The sequence below is a fragment of the Callithrix jacchus genome, chromosome 4, assembly GCF_049354715.1.
Source record: "Callithrix jacchus isolate 240 chromosome 4, calJac240_pri, whole genome shotgun sequence".
NCBI lineage: Eukaryota > Metazoa > Chordata > Mammalia > Primates > Cebidae > Callithrix > Callithrix jacchus.
Genome location: NC_133505.1, coordinates 85,333,465 through 85,353,454, shown reverse-complemented (window position 1 = coordinate 85,353,454; position 19,990 = coordinate 85,333,465). Strand labels below are relative to the sequence as shown.

The 19,990-nt window shown below is 35.5% G+C and overlaps 2 protein-coding genes across 2 annotated transcripts in view; one reads left to right on the top strand and one right to left on the bottom strand.

Moving 5' to 3' along the window:
• The window catches only part of ELOVL4 (ELOVL fatty acid elongase 4), a 31,234-nt gene that overhangs the window by 8,192 nt on the left and 3,052 nt on the right, over nucleotides 1-19,990 (top strand). The window contains exons 2-5 of the mRNA XM_002746756.7: nucleotides 12,803-12,990; nucleotides 14,136-14,216; nucleotides 16,587-16,758; nucleotides 18,320-18,447. Coding sequence (XP_002746802.1) covers nucleotides 12,803-12,990; nucleotides 14,136-14,216; nucleotides 16,587-16,758; nucleotides 18,320-18,447 — 569 coding nt within the window. The remainder of the gene's footprint in view (nucleotides 1-12,802; nucleotides 12,991-14,135; nucleotides 14,217-16,586; nucleotides 16,759-18,319; nucleotides 18,448-19,990) is intronic.
• LOC103792517 (uncharacterized) overlaps nucleotides 17,268-19,990 on the bottom strand; it is a 174,325-nt gene continuing 171,602 nt past the window's right edge. The window contains exon 7 of the transcript XR_013534834.1: nucleotides 17,268-19,623. The gene's annotated coding sequence lies outside the window, so the exon portion shown is untranslated. The remainder of the gene's footprint in view (nucleotides 19,624-19,990) is intronic.

Genomic DNA, 19,990 nt, shown 5'->3' with positions numbered 1-19,990 from the left:
AGAAAAGTTCCAGAGATTCACAACAATGTGAATATACTTATTTTATTTTATTATTTTATTTTATTTTATTTATTTATTTTGAGACGGAGTTTCTCTCTTGTTACCCAGGCTGGAGTGCAATGGCGCAATCTCGGCTCACCGTAACCTCCGCCTCCTGGGTTCAGGCAATTCTCCTGCCTCAGCCTCCTGAGTAGCTGGGATTACAGGCACGCGCCACCATTCCCAGCTAATTTTTTGTATTTTTAGTAGAGACGGGGTTTCACCATGTTGACCAGGATGGTCTCGACCTCTTGACCTCATGATACACCCGCCTCGGCCTCCCAGAGTGCTGGGATTACAGGTGTGAGCCACCGTGCCCAGCCCAACAATGTGAATATACTTGATGCTCCTGGACTGTACATTTAAAAATGATTAAGTTGGTATATTTTATGTTATATGCTTTTTTACAATGCAAGAATTTCATATATTTATAAAATTAATACAATAGCACCTGTAGAAATGATATCTTCAGTGCTCAATGGTAAAACAGTCAATTCTTTCTTTTTCAGTTGAAAGTAAAATGACTTTTTAAGGAGACTTTGTAGCTGTTGGCTTAAAAAAAAATCCAAGCGGCTAGAAAGTAGCCAGTAGCGAGGAAGAAAACTTCAGCTTTGTATTTTGCTCTATAGTTTTACTAAGAACTTCTCAATGACTCTGGGAGATAGGCCTTGAAGTCAATTTTTCTATATATTTAGAAGTCCTTGAGATTTACAGAAGTAACTTTTGCAGGTGGTCACTGTAGTGGAAATGAGTGAACACAGGTTGTTTTGTCCCTAGCCCAGTGCTCTTGTCTTCCCATCACTCTAGCCAAGCAAGAAAGAATCAGGCCTCTAATCGATGTTTCTCTTTTCTTTTACCTTTTCTTTTACTGTTACCTACGAAGTAGATAGAATACTAAATCTGAACAAAGTCATAATATTACCAGAAATCATCTAAAAAAGGACATCTAAATATTCAAAGTTATGAGATTAAACTACAATGTGATATTTATTCATATACTATATACATACACAAATATGTGAATATACATAGAATACAAAAAGTGATATTTAGCCTGAGAAGATAGTTAACTTCCATATGATGGTATAGGATTGTTTTTCAAAAAGTGTATTCAAGGTAAAGTATGAAAGTATTTGCCAAATTGCATAATACAAGAGCTAGAAACTATTGTTAGTGAAAGGATAATGAAGTTCATTCAGGACTAACTATTTTACGCAGTGGCTATTCAACTTATAGAACTGTTAGAGACAAGGGAAGATTTTGGGTAAAGTTCCCATTAACTCACATACTTACACACTCTAATGGTATTTCCAATCTTACTTGTTAAAGGAAAACACCAATTCAGTTTTCTTAAAGCTTTGAGATCATTGACAGCACTGGGTGGATGGTTGGACTTGGAACTTCCAGATTAAGTTTTATGACTACTTTTTCTGAGAAGCCCAGCAAAATTGGGAAACAGGGAAAGAAGGAAACTACTTGTATTCTAATCTTGGCTTCCAGAAGCCAAGGCAGCATTCTTCAGCTCTTCTTGAGATATATTTTTACCCTTGGAGTTGTCTCCTTTTCCTTTATGAACTGGCTTCTACGAATAGGTCATTTTCTGAAGTCATTAATTCAGATATCATCTGCACTCAGGCGCGGTGGGTCACACCTGTAATCCCAGCACTTTGGGAGGTCAAAGCAGGCAGATCATTTGAGGTCAGGATTTCGAAGCCAGATACCATCTGCACATGATGAAACTCATTACCATTTACTGAGCATTTAGTATAGGACCATTTTAAGATGCTATAGCACTGCATTTTATACACTTTATATCCTCTCTATGAGTTAGATATTATTTGACCATCTATAGATAAAGAAATAGATTCAAAGCTATATAGCTACAAAGTAACAGAGCTGGAAAAGGATCAGGACCTTTCTCCTTCCCAACACTGACCTGTTTATAATGCAGCTTAGCCTACTTATTTATTCAATAAATACCATTTTATTGCCCATAATAATAGTGAACATTTATTGGATGCTAACTGTCAGGCATTGTGTCCAGTGTTTTATATGTGTTATCACATTTAGTCCTCATATTCCGTTGGGCTAGGTGCTATTATTCCCATTTTCCAGGTGAGTAAACTGACTTTCCCTGAACCTGATTCATCTAATACTAACTCTGCCAAATTAAATTCCAGGGCAACCAGCCTTCAGCTTGAATCACACATTGATTCTCCCATCTGTGTTACTGTCTTTTTTCCTTTGCAGCTTCTGAATCTGTTCTTGTTTTCTGCTTGCTATAGGACATTTAATAATTTCTCTCACTTTCTACCATTATTATGATCTCTATACAGGCAGACTTGCAACGAAAACTCTTTTTCCTCTGCTTTTAACTCTGCCCTCCATTGTTTTAGGCTCTTGGGTAACTGTTATACAGCTGAGTTAGAGGAAACATCTTGTTTTAACCCTACTGAACAGCCCTCAGGGCACCTGCTCCCTCATACCTTGAGACATCGCAGCTTTCCCCTCTTTAGCTGGTGAAAGTCTGTTCCCGCCTGTCTGCCCACCACATTCTGAATTCTTTGCCGTTTTTTTTTAGCCCAGCCTCTGCCTTGTCTACCTCTGCATTCTGCACAGACTACCCTTTCCTCCCATTCATCCAGGTGCTCTTCCAAGCTCAAACCCTCCATCCTCTTTTTCCCTGCTAATCATGCTGACTACACAGGAAACTCATCATACTGTTCTTTCCCCACCACCTTCAAAATCTGTTTATTTCTAGAGTGTAAGAGTGTATCTCAAATTGTTCATTACCTGCTCCATTTTTTCCAGTTGTATTTGAAGGGCCCTTCTCTTCTAGTTCTGCCCTTTTTACCTAACTGATAGACAATGTTGAGGAATATATTAAGCATCACACTTTAGATTTGAACCTAGGAGTGGCCTTTAAGGTATATATAGTTTACTCCCTTTGTTAGAGATAAGCTTTTTCCCAGACTCTTCTTGACAACCGTTGTCTACAGTTTTCATTGAAAATTTCTTTTAACAAATGTTTGAATACTCGTATATACCTGCCATTGTTACAGAGATACAGTAAGGAATAAAGGCTATAGTTTAGCCCTCATGACACTTACAAGAAATGGAGGAAGACATTGACTATTTCCTTAAGAAAAAGACTACAGTTACCCTTTGGGGTACTTGCAGTGTACAATGTAACATATTAATTGTTAACCTTTTTGTGTAATCTGTAAAGGCAAATGGATTTTTAATAATATCACTTAGTATATTAGTGGTGATTAGTAGCCAGATTTTTTTTTTAAAGGAGTTAATTTGCAACTGTTGGTTTTAACTAATTAAAGGATAAATAGTTTTAGGGAGTAATATACTACAGACTTCTTGTACTCAATATTTAGCAACAGTTAGCCTTGTGTTCTTCTTCTGTTTGTGGTGGATTAAACACATATGGATGGTTTTAGAAGATGAGGAAGTGGCTGATTTATTCAGATAGAATCTAGGAAGAAATCAAGCAAACTTTATTTTTGACTTAATTATATGTTAAAGTAGGCTCACATTTCTGACTAGACCAAAGCAGTGCTCCTTAGACTTTAATGTGTTAAGTAACTGTGGAATCTTATTAAAATGCAGATTCTGATTTAGTAGTTCTGGGGTGAGGCCTGAGATTCTGCATTTCTTATAAGCTTCCAGGTGATGCTTTTCTGCTGGTGCATGGACTATACTTTGAATAACAAGGGAGTGGAGTATTCCTAATTTGTTTTGCAGTCTAGTCCTATGTACTGTTATGGAAAAAGAAATTTAAATGTGCCTCAGTTATTAATGTAAAAATCAAATGACAGCATGTAGTTTACAGAGCATGTAATTATTTTTTTATCCTAACAGGGATTTTGTATGTCTTCTAAAACCATACTACATTGATGAATAACTGCGGCTCATTTTACCTGAATCAAAAGGGCCAATGATTTAGTTAATCTTATTTATCACCTTTACTTTAGGAGAACATAGTGGCTCCAAGTTTCAGGTTCACAGTCATGTGGCTAGAAAATAAATGACAGAGCTAGAATTTAGGTTTTTAATTCATGTCTTGTCCCTCTTCCTGTATCAAGCTGCCTCTGCTCCATGTGACTTCCCTTGCCATCATTTAGATGATTTCCTACTGTATTTTTGTATTCCTTTCCTTTAATTCTTCTAGGGGTTTGGATGTTCTAAAATTTTTTCAGTACTACTTTTTCTTTTGGTAGATTATAGTAGAACTTTACTAGCTTAGATTACTAGGGAAGATAGTTTGTTCTGACTGGTGGAGATCCTGAGTTACAAAAAGCTTTAAAAGAAATCAGAAGGAAAAAAAGGTCTATTAGAGGTTTTTTTTTTGAGACGGAGTTTCACTCTTGTTACTCAGGCTGGAGTGCAATGGCGTGATCTCGGCTCACCACAACCTCCGCCTCCTGGGTTCAAGCAATTCTCCTGCCTCAGCTTCCTGAGTAGCTGGGATTACAGGCACGCGCCACCATGCCCAGCTAATTTTTTGTATTTTTAGTAGAGACACAGTTTCACCATGTTGACCAGGATGGTCTCGATCTCTTGACCTCGTGATCCACCTGCCTCGGCCTACCAAAGTGCTGGGATTACAGGCTTGAGCCACCTCACCCAGCCTCTATTAGAGGTTTTTAAGGAAGTTGCTTTAATAAACATTCTGATCACTTGTTTTAAGTATTAATTATACTTATTTGTATATGAAGTAGAAGTTACATGGATTACTTGAAAACTGTTAGATTTTATTCTTTATTAAAATCTGGTTGATATTGTCATGAAAAGGAGTTTTTAAAAATAACCTCTCTATAAATAATTTTTAAAATTAGCATTAGTGAGAATTTTTATGTCTTTTATCTGTTGAATAAATACAGAATTATAAAATGTCTTCTCAGTCTATGTCATAAAATGTTTTTCTTCTCAGTGTAAAATCTTCTAAGTTTAATTATTCGTGGTAATTTTAATTTAATTTGGTTTAACTCTTCTCTTTGAAGACAGGAGGATTTAGTGGTAGATCAGTGTCAATAATAATGAAATTTCAACAATTATTGGACTCTGAAACTGTCAGATGCTGTATACATATTATTTTATTCCTCACAACAGTCCTATTATCATCCATAAGGCCAGGGCGACTAAGTACCTTCTTGGGTTTATTCAGCTGGTAAGTGAAGAGTCTAATGCTAGCAGGTCTGATTTGCGAGTTCATATTCAGAATATGGAACTCTCTAGGTTGAGAAGAAAAAGTCCTAGAAGACATTGAGGGACTCGTCTCTAAAGGGGAGAGGATCAGATTATCTCTGACATGAGACACATTTTGTGAAGATGTAAGGTGGGGAGATAATAGGCTGTAGCAGAAGGGAATACGTGACTTTGTGTTGTCCATGTGTGCTAGGAACCTTCACATACTTTGGTTCATTTAATTATCACATTCACCCTAAGAAGTAATGATTTCCTCATTAATAAAGAAAAGGGAATAGCAGTTGGTTCTCCAGCTGTAGGTCGTGGTGCGTACCCTGTCCTTTTAGAATTTTCTCGGTCTCTGTGACATGGTTTTCTCTTCTCCTGCCTCTCTGGCTGATTCACTACCATTTCACCCACTCATCTTTGACTGTCCTCAGAGTCATTTCTTTTTCGCTCGACGTGCACTTGGCAGTTCCTCCACAGCTCCAGAGGCTACTGGATGCTTCTACCCAGCTGTCCCACAAGTAGCTCAGATGCAAGATATTTGATATTTACCTGATCAGTTTCTCCCAGATCTCCTCCTCTTCCTTTATACTCTTTTCTGGATCATGACCTCACTATCTGTGTTGCCAGATAACCCAGAAATCTGGGAGTACTCCTGAACTTTTCTTTGACTTTCTCCCTTCACATCCATAGGAATTGTAGAGTCTGTAGTTTCTTCCCATGAAACCTTCATACCTACCTATCCTGTTCATTGCCAGCCCAGATCCCTGACCCATGTTTCCATGATAAGCTCTTGCATTATAGTGGTCTACAAGTCTGCCTGCCTGTCAGAATCACCCCGGGGAGCTCAGATCATAGTGCCCAGTCTCACCTGCAGGATTTTCATTCAGTAGGTCTGGGGTAGGACTTGGGAATCTATAATTATAACAAGCACATGACTCTTACATGGACAGTCTAGCAGTAGACAAGTGTGGAGAACCACTGATGCAGCTGGTTTTCCTGCCTCTTGACATAATTGCTTTCCCCTCAGTCTACACCCCACTGCCTCTACCATGATCTTTTAAAAGCCAAAATCGGCTGGGCATGGTGGCTCACAACTGTAATCCCAGCACTTTGGGAGGCCAAGGCAGGTGGGTTGCTTGAGCTCAGGAGTTTGAGGCCAGCCTGGGCAACATGGCATGACCTCATCTCTACAAAAAACACAAAAATTAGCTGGGTGTGGTGGCATGCACCTGTAGTCCCAGCTACATGGGTGGCTGAGGCAAAAGAATCACTTAAGCCCTGGAGGTGGACGTTGCAGTGAGCTGAGATCATGCCACTGCATTCTAGCCTGGGCAACAAAGCCAGACCTTCCCTCAAAAAAAAAAAAAAAAAAAGAAGAAGCCAAAACCAATCAAATATCTCCTCATTATCTACATGCTATATTCCAGCATCCTTAGTGTAGTTTGTAAGACCTCCTAAGGGATCATCACAATCATTTCCTGCCCTCTTCATTTGTATATATCATCTCTGTCAGGTCTTAGTTTCCAAATTTTTTTATTTCTTGTTTTTGGGCTGTTTATACATTGCCTATCTCTTGTCATTGTACTAAGGGAACTTTTGTAGGTCTTTCTAATTCTGCTTCATGAAAAAAGACTTTTCTCCCGACCTGTCTGCTTGGCAAATTCCTCTTCTCTGAAAGAAAAGTTCAAATGTCTGTTTAAACCCCACCTTTTCCCCTTTTCTGCCCTACCATTATACATAAGACACTCCTCTGATATATTCACCATGCTGCTTAGCAATTGAATACTCATGTCTGTCTCTTCCTGTACTAGATGAGTATTGAATGGTCAGGGACCAAATAATCTGGCCAAAATCACTTCGCTTCAGAAAGTAGTATCTGACTTCAAAGTTTGTTCTGTCTATTCCAGCATGCCATGTGATCTTAAGATAAAAATTAGATTAAGAATTAAAAAATACCTTGGTAGAAGGTATTAAAGGGAAATTCCATTTCAGATGGACCCCTCATTTCTTATAAAGGAATAATTTGCACGTAATAAAGTTGACTCCTTTTAGTGGACAGTTTGTGCGTTTTGACCGACATACATAGTTGTGTAATCATTTTGTAGCCTTTTAATAAAGATAAAATTGTATGACTGCTGACCACATTAATCAAATCAGTCCCACTTGGCATAAGCTTTATAAATCAATCTCAGAATATTTTCATTACAAACTATTTTTTAACTCTTAAAGGTCTGCAAGTGGTAAGGTATAATGTGCCTTAGTAATTCTCATTATCAAAGTAAAGGCTTTTACTCCTCAGCTCAATTTGCTATAATATTTGGCTTTAAGTTTGCTTAAATTTTATTCAAAACTTAGGTAATGGGAAACCCATTACCAAAGGAACTCCTTCTATGTACTAAAGGGAAAGATGCACTTGTTAGAAATGTTCTGAATTCAGGGGAAATTTACTTTCCTATAACTTATCTTGGTTCTAATTCCTCTCTCTGAAAATAGAGAATAAATCTGAGTTCTCATAAGTTCTCTTAGTATTTGATGAGGCCACTTTCTTTTTTCCAGGCCAGATGTCTATCTCCCTAATTCTGTGTCATGGCTTTGAAGCAGTTATGATCCTGGCCCAGGTTTGCCAGGATGCACACCTAATGAAGTGTCAGACTTGGATCCATTAAGTAACTCTTGTCATTCTTTCTATTGAGGGAACTTTCGGAAAGTCTCTCTTATTTTTCTTTCCCTTGAAAAGACAGTCTTAAAATATAGGATTTGTACCTATAGTTCAGAAAGAAATAGATGGGAAATTTTCTCCTTTAGATTAGAGTGCATGTTGGTTGAGTAGTGCCTAGAACAGCTGCTAGGTCACATGAGGCTCTTGCTTTACCTACAGTGGCAAGTCTCTGGACCTCTCTGAATCTCATTTTTAAGATAAAAGGATAATTTCTAAATCTAAAATTTTATGATTCTAGTTTAGATAAAGGTTTACATGCAATATGAATGCCTTAAAATTGTTAATTAGTAGGCTCAAAATGAAAGCAAATTTATTAACAACACATGAAGGTACAAACATGTTAATAAGGATATTAACAGTATAAAATATAAAAATAATTAGGTAAGTTGACGAGTCCATTTATATTTGTGTCATTTTTGTTTCCCTTCTCCACCCCACCAAAATTTCCTAAAGAAAAATTCCCAAGAATGCTATATAAAACATATTTAGTAACAGAATTTGACTTCAGTGATGGTAGGAGAGGTAGGATTTTAACAGACGTTTTTCAGTCTTTTTTCCTGATGAATTCATGGCCTGGAATTCCACTGATAACTGTCTAGGATTAGGATGTTGACAACATAATAGAAAAATATCTTCTGTCACTCTAATATATATAATCTAATGTAATATATATAATACATTTGGATTCAATACATAGCCCAAATAAATTAGAGGATTTAATTCAGCCATAAAATGTTAATATATTTATTTAAACATTTGAGTTAATGAAAATATGGATAATTTACTTTAATATATTCAAAGTTTACATCAAATACATGAAGCATTAGTCTTCATTATTTTCCTTTACTGTTTTGGTTCCCCAACATTTTGTTTGGTTTAAAACTTGGATGGACATGTTAGTAATGGTGAATTTTCATATCATTGTATGGCACTATTGTGACAGCCCTTTTTAATGGAAAAGGAAACATATGAAAGAAGTGTAGAATATTTGCATCTCATCAGAAGCTCTAAAGGAAGTATTAATGCAAATACATGTAGAAAGACACACAGAACTTGTATAGTGTTATAGCATGTAATGACATGGAGGAATTTCATCCAAATATTATTAAAAGCTTGGGAATTGTTATGCTGTGAGTTTGGCATTGACAGTTACTACAGCTTTCTTGATAATCCTGGGAGGTTGGATTTTTGAAAGCTCTTTGACCCTTGTGAACTGGAAGGGCTAATCTGAGAATGGTATGGTGTAAAATGTAGCCTTTTATAGTTCGAAAACAGGGATTTGTTAATGGTCGTTGAATGAATGCATGCCTTGTGTTGTTGGGCAAAGTGAGGGTATTGCTTTTTTTCCCCTAGAGTAAGTAATGAAGTAAAAGGACACTGAGTTTTATAAAGCACACACATTCACTAAATACTGGGCTGAAGAGTTGTTAACTTAAGGATAAAGTTATGCCAACATAGAGAAGGATCTCGGAAAAGCTGTAGGAAGGGTTCTTGGACTCTGAGGAAACAATGATTATCAATAACTGTACTGTTGGATTTGGCAGAAAGGATAGAGAATAGAGGAAGAATGTGAAAAAATTATCTACTCTTTACTTATTCATCAAATACATTTTAGGTACCTTGATAGGCCTTGTGATAAAAGCATGAAAGACCCAGTCTCTCTTTTCAGGGAGATTATAGTTTAAAAGAAGGTCACTGGACAGTGTGATGAGTGCTGTAATGGAATAGTAACACATGCAGGTGCTCTGGTCGTGCAAAATGCATCCCCTGATCAGGTAAAATTTTCTTGATCCAGTTTTCCTCACTGTTAGCCTATTCTTTCTAGTAATTATTTTTTTATAAACTAACAGTTTTCACAAGTTAAAATAAACCTAAATGATCATCTAGTTTGTTACTACTCAAAAGGGGGTGGTCCATGGAATAATGGCACAGCATCAGTTAGAGCTTACTGGAAAGTACACAGTCTTCTTAGAAATGGGCTGCACAGGTCAGGCATGATGGCTCAAGCCTGTACTCCTAACACTTTGGGAGGCCGAGGTGGGTGGATTGCTTGAGCTTAGGAGTTTGAGACTAATCTGGGCAACATGGCAAACCCTCATCTTTAAAAAAGTATAAAAATTAGTAGGGTATATTCGCATATGTCTGTAGTACCAACTACTTAAGAGTCTGAGGTGGGAGGATGGCTTGAGCTCAGGAGGCAGAGGCTGCAGTGGATGGAGGTCATGCTACTTCACTCCAGCCTAGGTGGCAGAATGAGCCTTTGTCTCAAAAGAGAAAAAAAGGAAAGGAAATGGGCTGCATGTCAGACTCACTGTCTCAGAATCTGCATTTTTACCATCCCCAGCCCCCTCTCTCCCCCTCCCAGCCCGATGATTCATTTTCTCATTGAAACTAGAGAAGCACTAATCTAGTTCACCTACTTCCCATCCAGTTTTATAGATGGAGGAAATGAAAATAGATTGTGCTCCTAAGGTCCTATGCACAGTGGCGGAGCTGGTGTTAGAACTTACTCAGTCAGCGAGTCATGGTGGCTTCTTACTAGTGCCTCTTTCCTTTTCTCTTTTGGTAGTCCTTTCTTTAAAATTCTCTGTTGAATGAGAGAACAATACAGTGTACCACACTATATATAAAAAAGAAAGAGCATTTTTATTTACTCATAATTTGTGACACCAACAACTCGGGAGGCTGAGGTAGATGGCTTGAGCCCTGGAGGTGGAGGCTGCAGTGAGCTGTGTTTGCACCACTGCCCTCTAGCCTGGGCAATAGATTGAGACTCCATTTCTTAAAAAAAAAAAAAAAAAACTCAGTCACCAGTCTATTTATTGGTAGAGTCTTGCATGCTTTCTCCAGTGCTTCTGTTATTTCCTGTTTCTCTTTACTTTTTACTCTTCTATTGGCCTCTATTAGGGTTTTATATTGTAAGATCTTCAGCTTCTCACTAGTGTCTCTTTTCCTCTCTCCTTTGGTAGTCCTCTCTTTAAATTTCTCTGTTGAATGAGGAGGATACAGCGTATCACACTATACATCAAAAAGAATGAGAACTTTTATTTATTCTTAATTTCTGGCAGAGTTTTGAACTTATTTCTCCACTTTTTTTCTACCTGCTGCTCAGAACTTCCTTTGAAATCAATAGAAATTCTGTATCTGGTAAGGGTGAGAAATAATCTGTGATGTTAGAAATTAAAATCTCCTCACAGATAAATGTATCCTCCTTTCTTTGTTACATGGAGTATGGCACTACTCAGAGTACTTTTCCTTTTTGTCTAAATCTCATGGGAAAAACAGCATCTGCCTTAAAGTTTGTGGAAAAGAACAGTATACCACAGCAACTTCTCTGTTACCCAAACAGACAGTTCGTCTGTAAATCCTTTTTTCCCTATAGTATAGAAAAAGAAATGCGTAAGTAGATGCGCATTCCATGTTTTATGGGGGGTCTTTAGCATAGAAAGATATGGTCATAGAGTGACAATTAACATAAAAAGATACAATCCCATTAAGAAAAGTGAACAGTCACTCATAAGACCTTAGTGGCACAATGCCTTTTTAACAAAAGTCAGCCACGCCATCTTTTAAGTCATTTCCTCCTTGTGAGAGGTTTGCCGTCTCTCCTATGGTTCAAATATATTGGTTTACTTTTAACTCTGAAATGTGTTTGATTTGAGTGATATAGCCGTAATAGAAACCTCCTTTTAAAACTATAAAATAAAATCAGTTTTTCTGTTTTCCTTGTTCCCATATGTGTTTTTCTTTCAAGTTGTTATCATCTTTTTTTTTTCCTATATCACAAGTCATCAAGCAATAGGTTATGTTTTTTAACAACTCTGATTTCATTGAAACTTTAGTCATCGTGTCACTCCCTCACTTTGGAAAGTATTTGATTAAATATTGTGTTTTATATCTTGTATCTTATTTTCGATTGACAGTATATAGACACAGATTTTTTTAAGTAAGATATTTTAATACCTACTTCCGTAATCCAGAACCATTTTGCATATACAACCTTTAGTAAAAATGACAGTTCAAATAGGAATTTATTATAATCAACAGTTAAGTTAAATTCATTTAGATTGGTTCTAAGAACTTGAATTTTCTTTTACATTATTTCCGTAGAACATAAAAATGTTTACTTTGCCAAGAATAAATTCGACATTAGATTTGCAACCTTTTAATGTTGTTTAGCTTTTGGAAATATAAAAACTAATATTAAAATGTTATTATAATATGTTAAAAGATGATTTTTTGTTAAAATTCATGAAAAAGTTAGAAAAATGTCTTGAATATGCTGACTGTTTAAATACATTATAGAATTGTAATGAACTCTAACTTAATCTCTCAAAGTTGCTGTACTCTTGCCTTCAGTATCTCAAGATATTTCAGCAAATGGCTTCTATTGCCCCATACCTCTCCAGTTAAATTCTTGCCTGCTTTAGGAGTGGACACACAGAACAGCCTCCAAGCTGCCCTGATAAATTTCACGTGTATAATATGGAAGACAAATATTTCCTTAAGATATGTATTTACTGTCCATAAAGTTTTTTATTGACTTTTCATCCCGAGATTATCACCTCTTTTTAGTGTGCTTTATTTCTTGTTTTTGTTTTCCGTAAAACATAATGTGTGACATAAGTAATGAAGCATAATTTTCAAAAGCTACTTGCAAGAGTCAGTATTGTTTCTTTGGTTTTCATACCATGTATTTTTGTTGGGACTCAAAGGACAGTGATGCATATTTGATCAAATTAGGAAATTAAGTTGAAACATTTTGATTCCTAAAAAGTATATTTTATAAAACATTTATTGATGAATGAATTTTATGGTATTTTGTTCTCTCTGTAGATAAACGTGTGGAAAATTGGCCTCTGATGCAGTCTCCTTGGCCTACACTAAGTATAAGCACTCTCTATCTCCTGTTTGTGTGGCTGGGTCCAAAATGGATGAAGGACCGAGAACCTTTTCAGATGCGTTTAGTGCTCATTTTCTATAATTTTGGGATGGTTTTGCTTAACCTTTTTATCTTCAGAGAGGTATGTTTTTAAGATCACTATAATTTCCAAGGTTATTGGAAATTTAAAAATGAGAATATGTAAAACTATCATTGTAATATTGTACCCAGACACAAGTGTTGGCTACTGTAAAAGTACATTTTTGACATTTTTCACTTTTGAATAACAAAAATATTAACATATAGGACAGTTGTTTAAATGGGAATTTTGAATAAGACAAACTAGATTCTAAAATAACCCTTGTGAGCTGTGCTGACATTGAAAGTTATTTAACTTTTCTTAGCCTTGTTTTCCCCACTTAAATACCTACCATCTGTGGTTATTGTCAGAGTTAAGAGAGATAATTTTTGCATAGTGTTTGGCACATATTAAGCACTCAGTAAACAGTTGCAACTATTTATTTATAATTCTTTTTCAGTTGTTTTTATCAGTTTGGTAACTGATGAAAATATGCTAATTTCAAGTCAATCCTGTTATGTAATATTCTATTTGTCTCTGGAATTAAATGAGTTAACTGCCATATACCTGTTGTTGCTATTCATTATATACTTTTCTGGGCACTAGCAAATTCTCCATGACATTTTCAAAGGAAATCCTAAAGACTAGAGTGACACAGCCATTTTTTAAATTGTATAACTATAAGGAATTTGTTTCCTAAGAGACTCATTAAAATTCTGTATGATTCCTGAGAACGGACTAGTAATGCTAGGAAAGTAAACAATAACTCTTCTTAAAAAAAGAAATATTTCTTTAAATGAAAACTTAGCCTAGAGTCTCAACTTCATAAACACTTTATTTGGATGCTCATACCTAATTCGTTAGACACAAACCACTCTGGATCAAACATAGAAACGAGTTAAGGTAGGACAACTTTAAAATCTGAGTCCTAGCAATAAAAATATCTCTTAATGTTGTGAAGTATTTAACAGATAAGAGTTGATACTCATTCTAAAAGTTACATGTGATTTTTAATTTAGATTTTAATTATAAACAAATTAATGCACAGTAACCTCTAGCAATTACAATGCATTTAATTTTCAATGCATTTGAAATTTTTAAAGAAAATATTCCTTTTAAAATAATTTGAAAGGTTACATTTTGTATTTAATTGTGTTTTTAATGCTGTATCTACTAAAACTTTGCTACAAATATTATTACTTTTTCAGTTATTCATGGGATCATATAATGCTGGATATAGCTATATTTGCCAGAGTGTGGATTATTCTGATAATGTTAATGAAGTCAGGGTAAGTAAGTACATTAGAAATACTTTTAATCAGTAAAGGTGATTTGATTTTAGAGGCTCCGGTCTGTGAAAATGTAGAATGTACTTTTTGGTTTTTTTTAGACACAGGTTCTTTAACATTCATTTAGAGACAGCTTCTTGTTCTGTCACCCAGACTGAAGTGCAGTGGTATGTATGATCATAGCCCACTGCAGCCTCAAACTTCTGGTCTCAAGTGGTCCTCTTGCCTCAGCCTCCCAAGTAGCTGGGACTATGGGTGTGTACCACCATGCCTAGCTACTTTTTAACTTTTTGTAGAGACTGGGTCTCGCTATATTGCTCAGGCTGGTCTTGAACTCCTAGCTGCAAGGGATCCTCTTGCCTCAGCCTCCCAAAGTGCTGGGATTATGGGTGTGAGCCACCACACCTGGAAAAATGTACTTTAATGTGATAGTGAAATTATATTAGATTGTTATGAGTCGATAAAGCCATGCTTTTTTTAAAGTACTTAATTTTGCAGCATGAGCAAATATGCATTGGATTACTGAATGCAGTACTTGTGAAAGCAAGGAAGTTTAATGTTTTTTTTAAAGATATTATTTTAGATTTTTTTGTTTGTTTTTTGTCAAAAATAGAAACTCTTAGAGTCCAAGTTATTTGTTAAGAAAGTGAGGAAAAGTAAATGTTAAGTGTGAAATGTTTAGGAAATTAAGCATAGAGCAATTTGTATAGGCATAAATTCAGTTTCTTATTATATTTGCAGAAAAATAAGCCCGTAGTAAGATGTTACCATATTTTATTTTCCAGTCACTTACATGAGTAAAATTAACATTAATTCAAGCAAAAGAAACAACAGATTACTGTATTCTATTAAGTATTTATTGGACTCATATACTGTGGTTCATACCAAAAATTACATATAAAACATATGTTTTACGTTACCTATAGTGTATGGTAGTAATAAGATCTAGTAGCTTCCCTTGAGAAAAATAGTTTCCTGGCCTGGGGGGTTTTTGTATTCACTGTTATGTAGCCAAGAAGTATTACTTTTGTTATAGTCTATTTAAAGATATCTAATGCAGTTTGCAAACTAAGGAGACTTAACTGTTTATTATTATTTTATGTGAATTGTGGCAAATGTAGAGGTCCAGATGGAGGCAAAATAAGACATTATCACTTTCCTTCTAAAGTTACTATGCCCAAGTGGTGATAGTTACCTTATTTTAAAGAACTAGTATAATAACGAATATTTACTATAGTGTTACTGGGAGTAGTTAACTATTTTAATGTTACTTTCCACCAATTTATATCATTATTAATGATATTTTTTGAGTAAATCCAGTAAATAATTCTCAGTTTATAAATACTTTATTTCTTTCATGCTTTACCTTTCTTCTTTCCCCAAACTTTAAAATTACAATTTTGTTTTTCAAATGTAAAAGCCAAAACAAAAAACTCATGACATATACTGGTGCAGGTATAAAATGCAAAGGGATCCTTCAGCTCTAAAACACCTAAGCCTGTCTGTGAATGAATCTGACAGGGTCCTAACACACAAAGGCTTATAAATAGATGTTCGTATGTACTGCCTTGTTATTTGTACTAGGATGCTTATCATAGAAAATACTTAACATAAAAAATTAAGTTTTGGTTATTGTTCTGGTAGGATTCTTGTAAAACATTTTAAAACATACAGAGGTCACCTCTCACTAGATCCTTAATCTCAGCATGTAATGTAATCTTTCTGCACCATCTGGTGCCTTAATTAGAGCCCAGGAAAAGACTTATTCATGTAAGCAGGATTATATTTATGACCTGGGAAATATTTGTTTGTTCATTCCAATTTATTATTTTAAAGATTTTAATACCTAATGCAAACTGCTGTGATTGGATATTTATGTTGTTGCCCGTGTAAGTGTGGGGAGAGGGGAGGGGAGTGGGGAGAGAGAGGGAAGACAGGCAGACACTGGCAGAGACCAGTTCCTACATGAACTTACTTGCATGTTTTTCTGAGCTATAATATAGACTAAGCATTACCAACTAAAATCACTTTACAAAGTAAGCATCTCAGTTCCTCTACCAAATTGAAAAAGATAGCAATCTGAATGTGCTTCCAGCTCTGTATCTAGCAATTTGACACTGTGTGACGTCTACCTGTGTAAAAGACTGAAAATATTCTCTAAGTTATTGGCACTGTATAGATAGATAGCATTTTGGACTCTCTTTCCTGTTTTTTCCCTATTTAGAGATGCTTAGATTTTTTCAAACCTAATTAGCCGTAAATGATTCCATGTACAATATGCAAATGTTTATTTTGGACTTATTTACAATGAGTAGAAACCCATACAATAGTGTCATTTTGGTGTTTATAACATGCTTTCCATTTTTACAGATAGCTGCTGCTCTGTGGTGGTACTTTGTATCTAAAGGAGTTGAGTATTTGGATACAGTGTTTTTTATTCTGAGAAAGAAAAACAACCAAGTTTCTTTCCTTCATGTGTATCATCACTGTACAATGTTTACCTTGTGGTGGATTGGAATTAAGTGGGTTGCAGGGGGACAAGGTGAGCCTTTTCAGGAATATACTACTTATGTTTAATTGTATATATGTGTTCAGTGGAAACCACTGAGAACCTAGGACTTTGACTTGATACACCATTTCACTTGCTTTCATGGTTAATTTCCATGTACATTTCATTTTTTAAAAATTTGAGGAAAGTAAAACTTTTTTGTTTTATCTGTGACTACTTAATACCTAAAGATTTGCCCCAGAGATGAGCATAAACTAAGACTAAATGTAGAAAATAATATTTTGATGGGGAACGTGTCTACTGGTTTTGATCCAAAGAATATACCAAGACACGAATACCAATACAAAGAATACCAACCCCTCAAATCTGAAGATTTTCATCTTAGTGCATAGCTCACTCTTGCTCTAATATAGCTTGAACATCCGTAATCTAAAAATCTGAAATCCAGATGCTCCAAAATCCAGAACTTTGTGAGCACGATTATGACACCACAAGTGAAAAATTAACACACCTGACCGCATGTGATGGGTCACAGTCAAAACTCAAGTGCACAACACAGTTTATTCAGTATCCCTAAGACACTCTTACACGCTTTTTCATGTACAGCATAATGTTCATGCCAAACAACCACAAATAATGTCTACATGTGTGGCTAAGTCAGTGACATCTTCACTTTTTGATGGTTCAGAATACACAAACTTTGTTTCATGCACAAAGTTATCTTAAAATTATATAAAATTATCTTTGGGATACACGTATAAGGAGTATATAAAGTTTTGGATTTAGACTTGAGTCCTATCTCCAAGATACCTTGTTATGTCTATGTCTATGCAAAATTCCAAAATTTTTGAAAAAATCTAAAATCAGAAACACATCTGGTCCTGAGCATTTTGGATAAGGGATACTCATCCTGTATAGGTCTCGTTGGTTCTTACTTAAAGGAAATTTTATATATTCTTGTTCATGTTAAAGAAGATCTGAATTCATAGTTTGGCCAAGATCTGCCTCTGATCTCTTCAGATGTCTGTTGATTAAGGATGATTGACATTGTTGAGCTTGATGCAGATGATTCCTCTGAGGAGGATCCAGAGTACAAGTCATTATAGTATAGTTCACCTTGCTGGTTTCCATTGTCATATTATGGTAACTATTTAGAAACCTAAGAAATAAGTACTGTTTCATTGTAGATAGTGGCACATATGAAGGCAATAATGGAACATTTACAAATCTACTTAAATACTTAAATGAATTACAACTTTCTCCCCACAAGAATAGTAGAATTAAAAGTAACACAGGCAAGAGTTCTACGTTTGGGACTACTTAATCTCACTGGAATACCCCATTTGAAAACTTACCACTTTGAAAGACCTTTGCATTTGAACACACATTTTTATTTATATGTTAAAGCCTGAAATCTAAACCTTAAAAAGACCTGGCTTAATCTGAAGGGAAAACCTTTCCATTAGTACTACTTTATATCTTTTATTCCTAATTTGTACTCAAGATTAAATAATGTCGATTCATTCATCGTATATCTCAGTGGCTTACTAATAAAATTTTCTGTATATTTTAATTCCCTGTTGTTTCTCTGAAGCATTTTTTGGAGCACAGATGAATTCCTTTATCCATGTGATTATGTACTCATACTATGGTTTAACTGCATTTGGCCCATGGATTCAGAAATACCTTTGGTGGAAACGATACCTGACCATGTTGCAGCTGGTGAGTTAAATGCTTCCAAAGTTTCTTTGGGTAAAATACTGAAAACATTTAAATTTGATTAATTTTTAAAATGTTAAGTCATTTTAGACAATATTCTACTATGAAATTAACTTAATCCTGTAGCTATATTGCAGGTAAGGCCACTTGACTCCAGCTGACCTATTCATAGCCGTATTGGTCACAACAAGTCTTTGCTTTTATAATATACTTAAAAGACTAGACATAGCACTTACTCCTCTAAGGGAAACATTCTCTAAACATATTTGTGGAAAGGATGATTAAAGATCTAAGCATACTACAAAGTATGTACATTTATGTATAACTAGAAAAATAATATATATTTATTTCCTCAGGTGATTTTTTTAACTTAAAATTTTATTACCTCTCTTCATCTCGTCCTTGCTTAAAAATTTTTTTTTTATTTCATCTTTCAGTCTTTAACATATCTTATATATTCCAAATATACAGTTGAAAAGAAAGCACATAGCCAAAGAAGGGGTGGGGCAACGGAAGGGAATAAGGACAAGAGAACACCTTTTAATTCTCTAAAACACTGTCCTTAAGAGAGAAGAGACAGATGCTTTCAAATGGTGGTCTTTAGTCAAGACAGTTCAACACATCCCCCTAGTAAGACTGCTTGTAGCAATCTGAATGTGTGCATTAGTGTAACTTTCAGATGCTAGGCACTAGATTGTAATCAAACTGAAAATTCAAAGCCAACCTGGTAGCTCTTTTTTATGCTTTAGAATTTATGATAATTTGCTTTAATCATAACATGTGCACAATTTTATCAGTGGAATCACATTTGGAAACATTATTCATCTCTGCTTTAAGTTGCTAAACAGCTGGCTAACCAAACAGGAAGCACAACTTTTGGGAAATGCTGGGTGTGAAGGATTCACTTGTAGCCAAAGTGGTACAGGAAGCTTCCTACAGTTTTTGAGTAAAGCTATTAATACAGTTTGTGTAATTAATTTATCTCAGTAAGTAGTAAAATGACCCAAGAAAATGAAGAGGTGATCAAAATCATGTGAATTAGTCCTGGTTTGTTGGAGCCTACACCTGGCTCTCCTTGAGTGATGCCATACCCAATCACACCCTCATACACACCCTTTTGCGATGCAGCTTCTAAAAACCAAAAGATTGTGAAACCAAAAGTTCTTCAAATTTGAATATCTGCCAAGGAAAATGATAAAAGTTATTTAATATGGTATAAATTTTTAGCTTACATGGCATTCACTATTTTTATAATATTTAAAATAATTAATAGTGATTATTTTGGTCAATAATTAACATGTTAAGAACAATGCTATCCTTAAAAGAGAAAGCGGCCGGGCACGGTGGCTCATGCCTGTAATCCCAGCACTTTGGGAGGCCAAGGCGGGTGGATCACGAGGTAAAGAGATCGAGACCATCCCGGTCAACATGGTGAAACCCAGTCTCTACTAAAAATCCAAAAAATTAGCTGGGCATGGTGGCGCATGCCTGTAATCCCAGCTACTCAGGAGGCTGAGGGAGGAGAATTGCCTGAACCCAGGAGGCG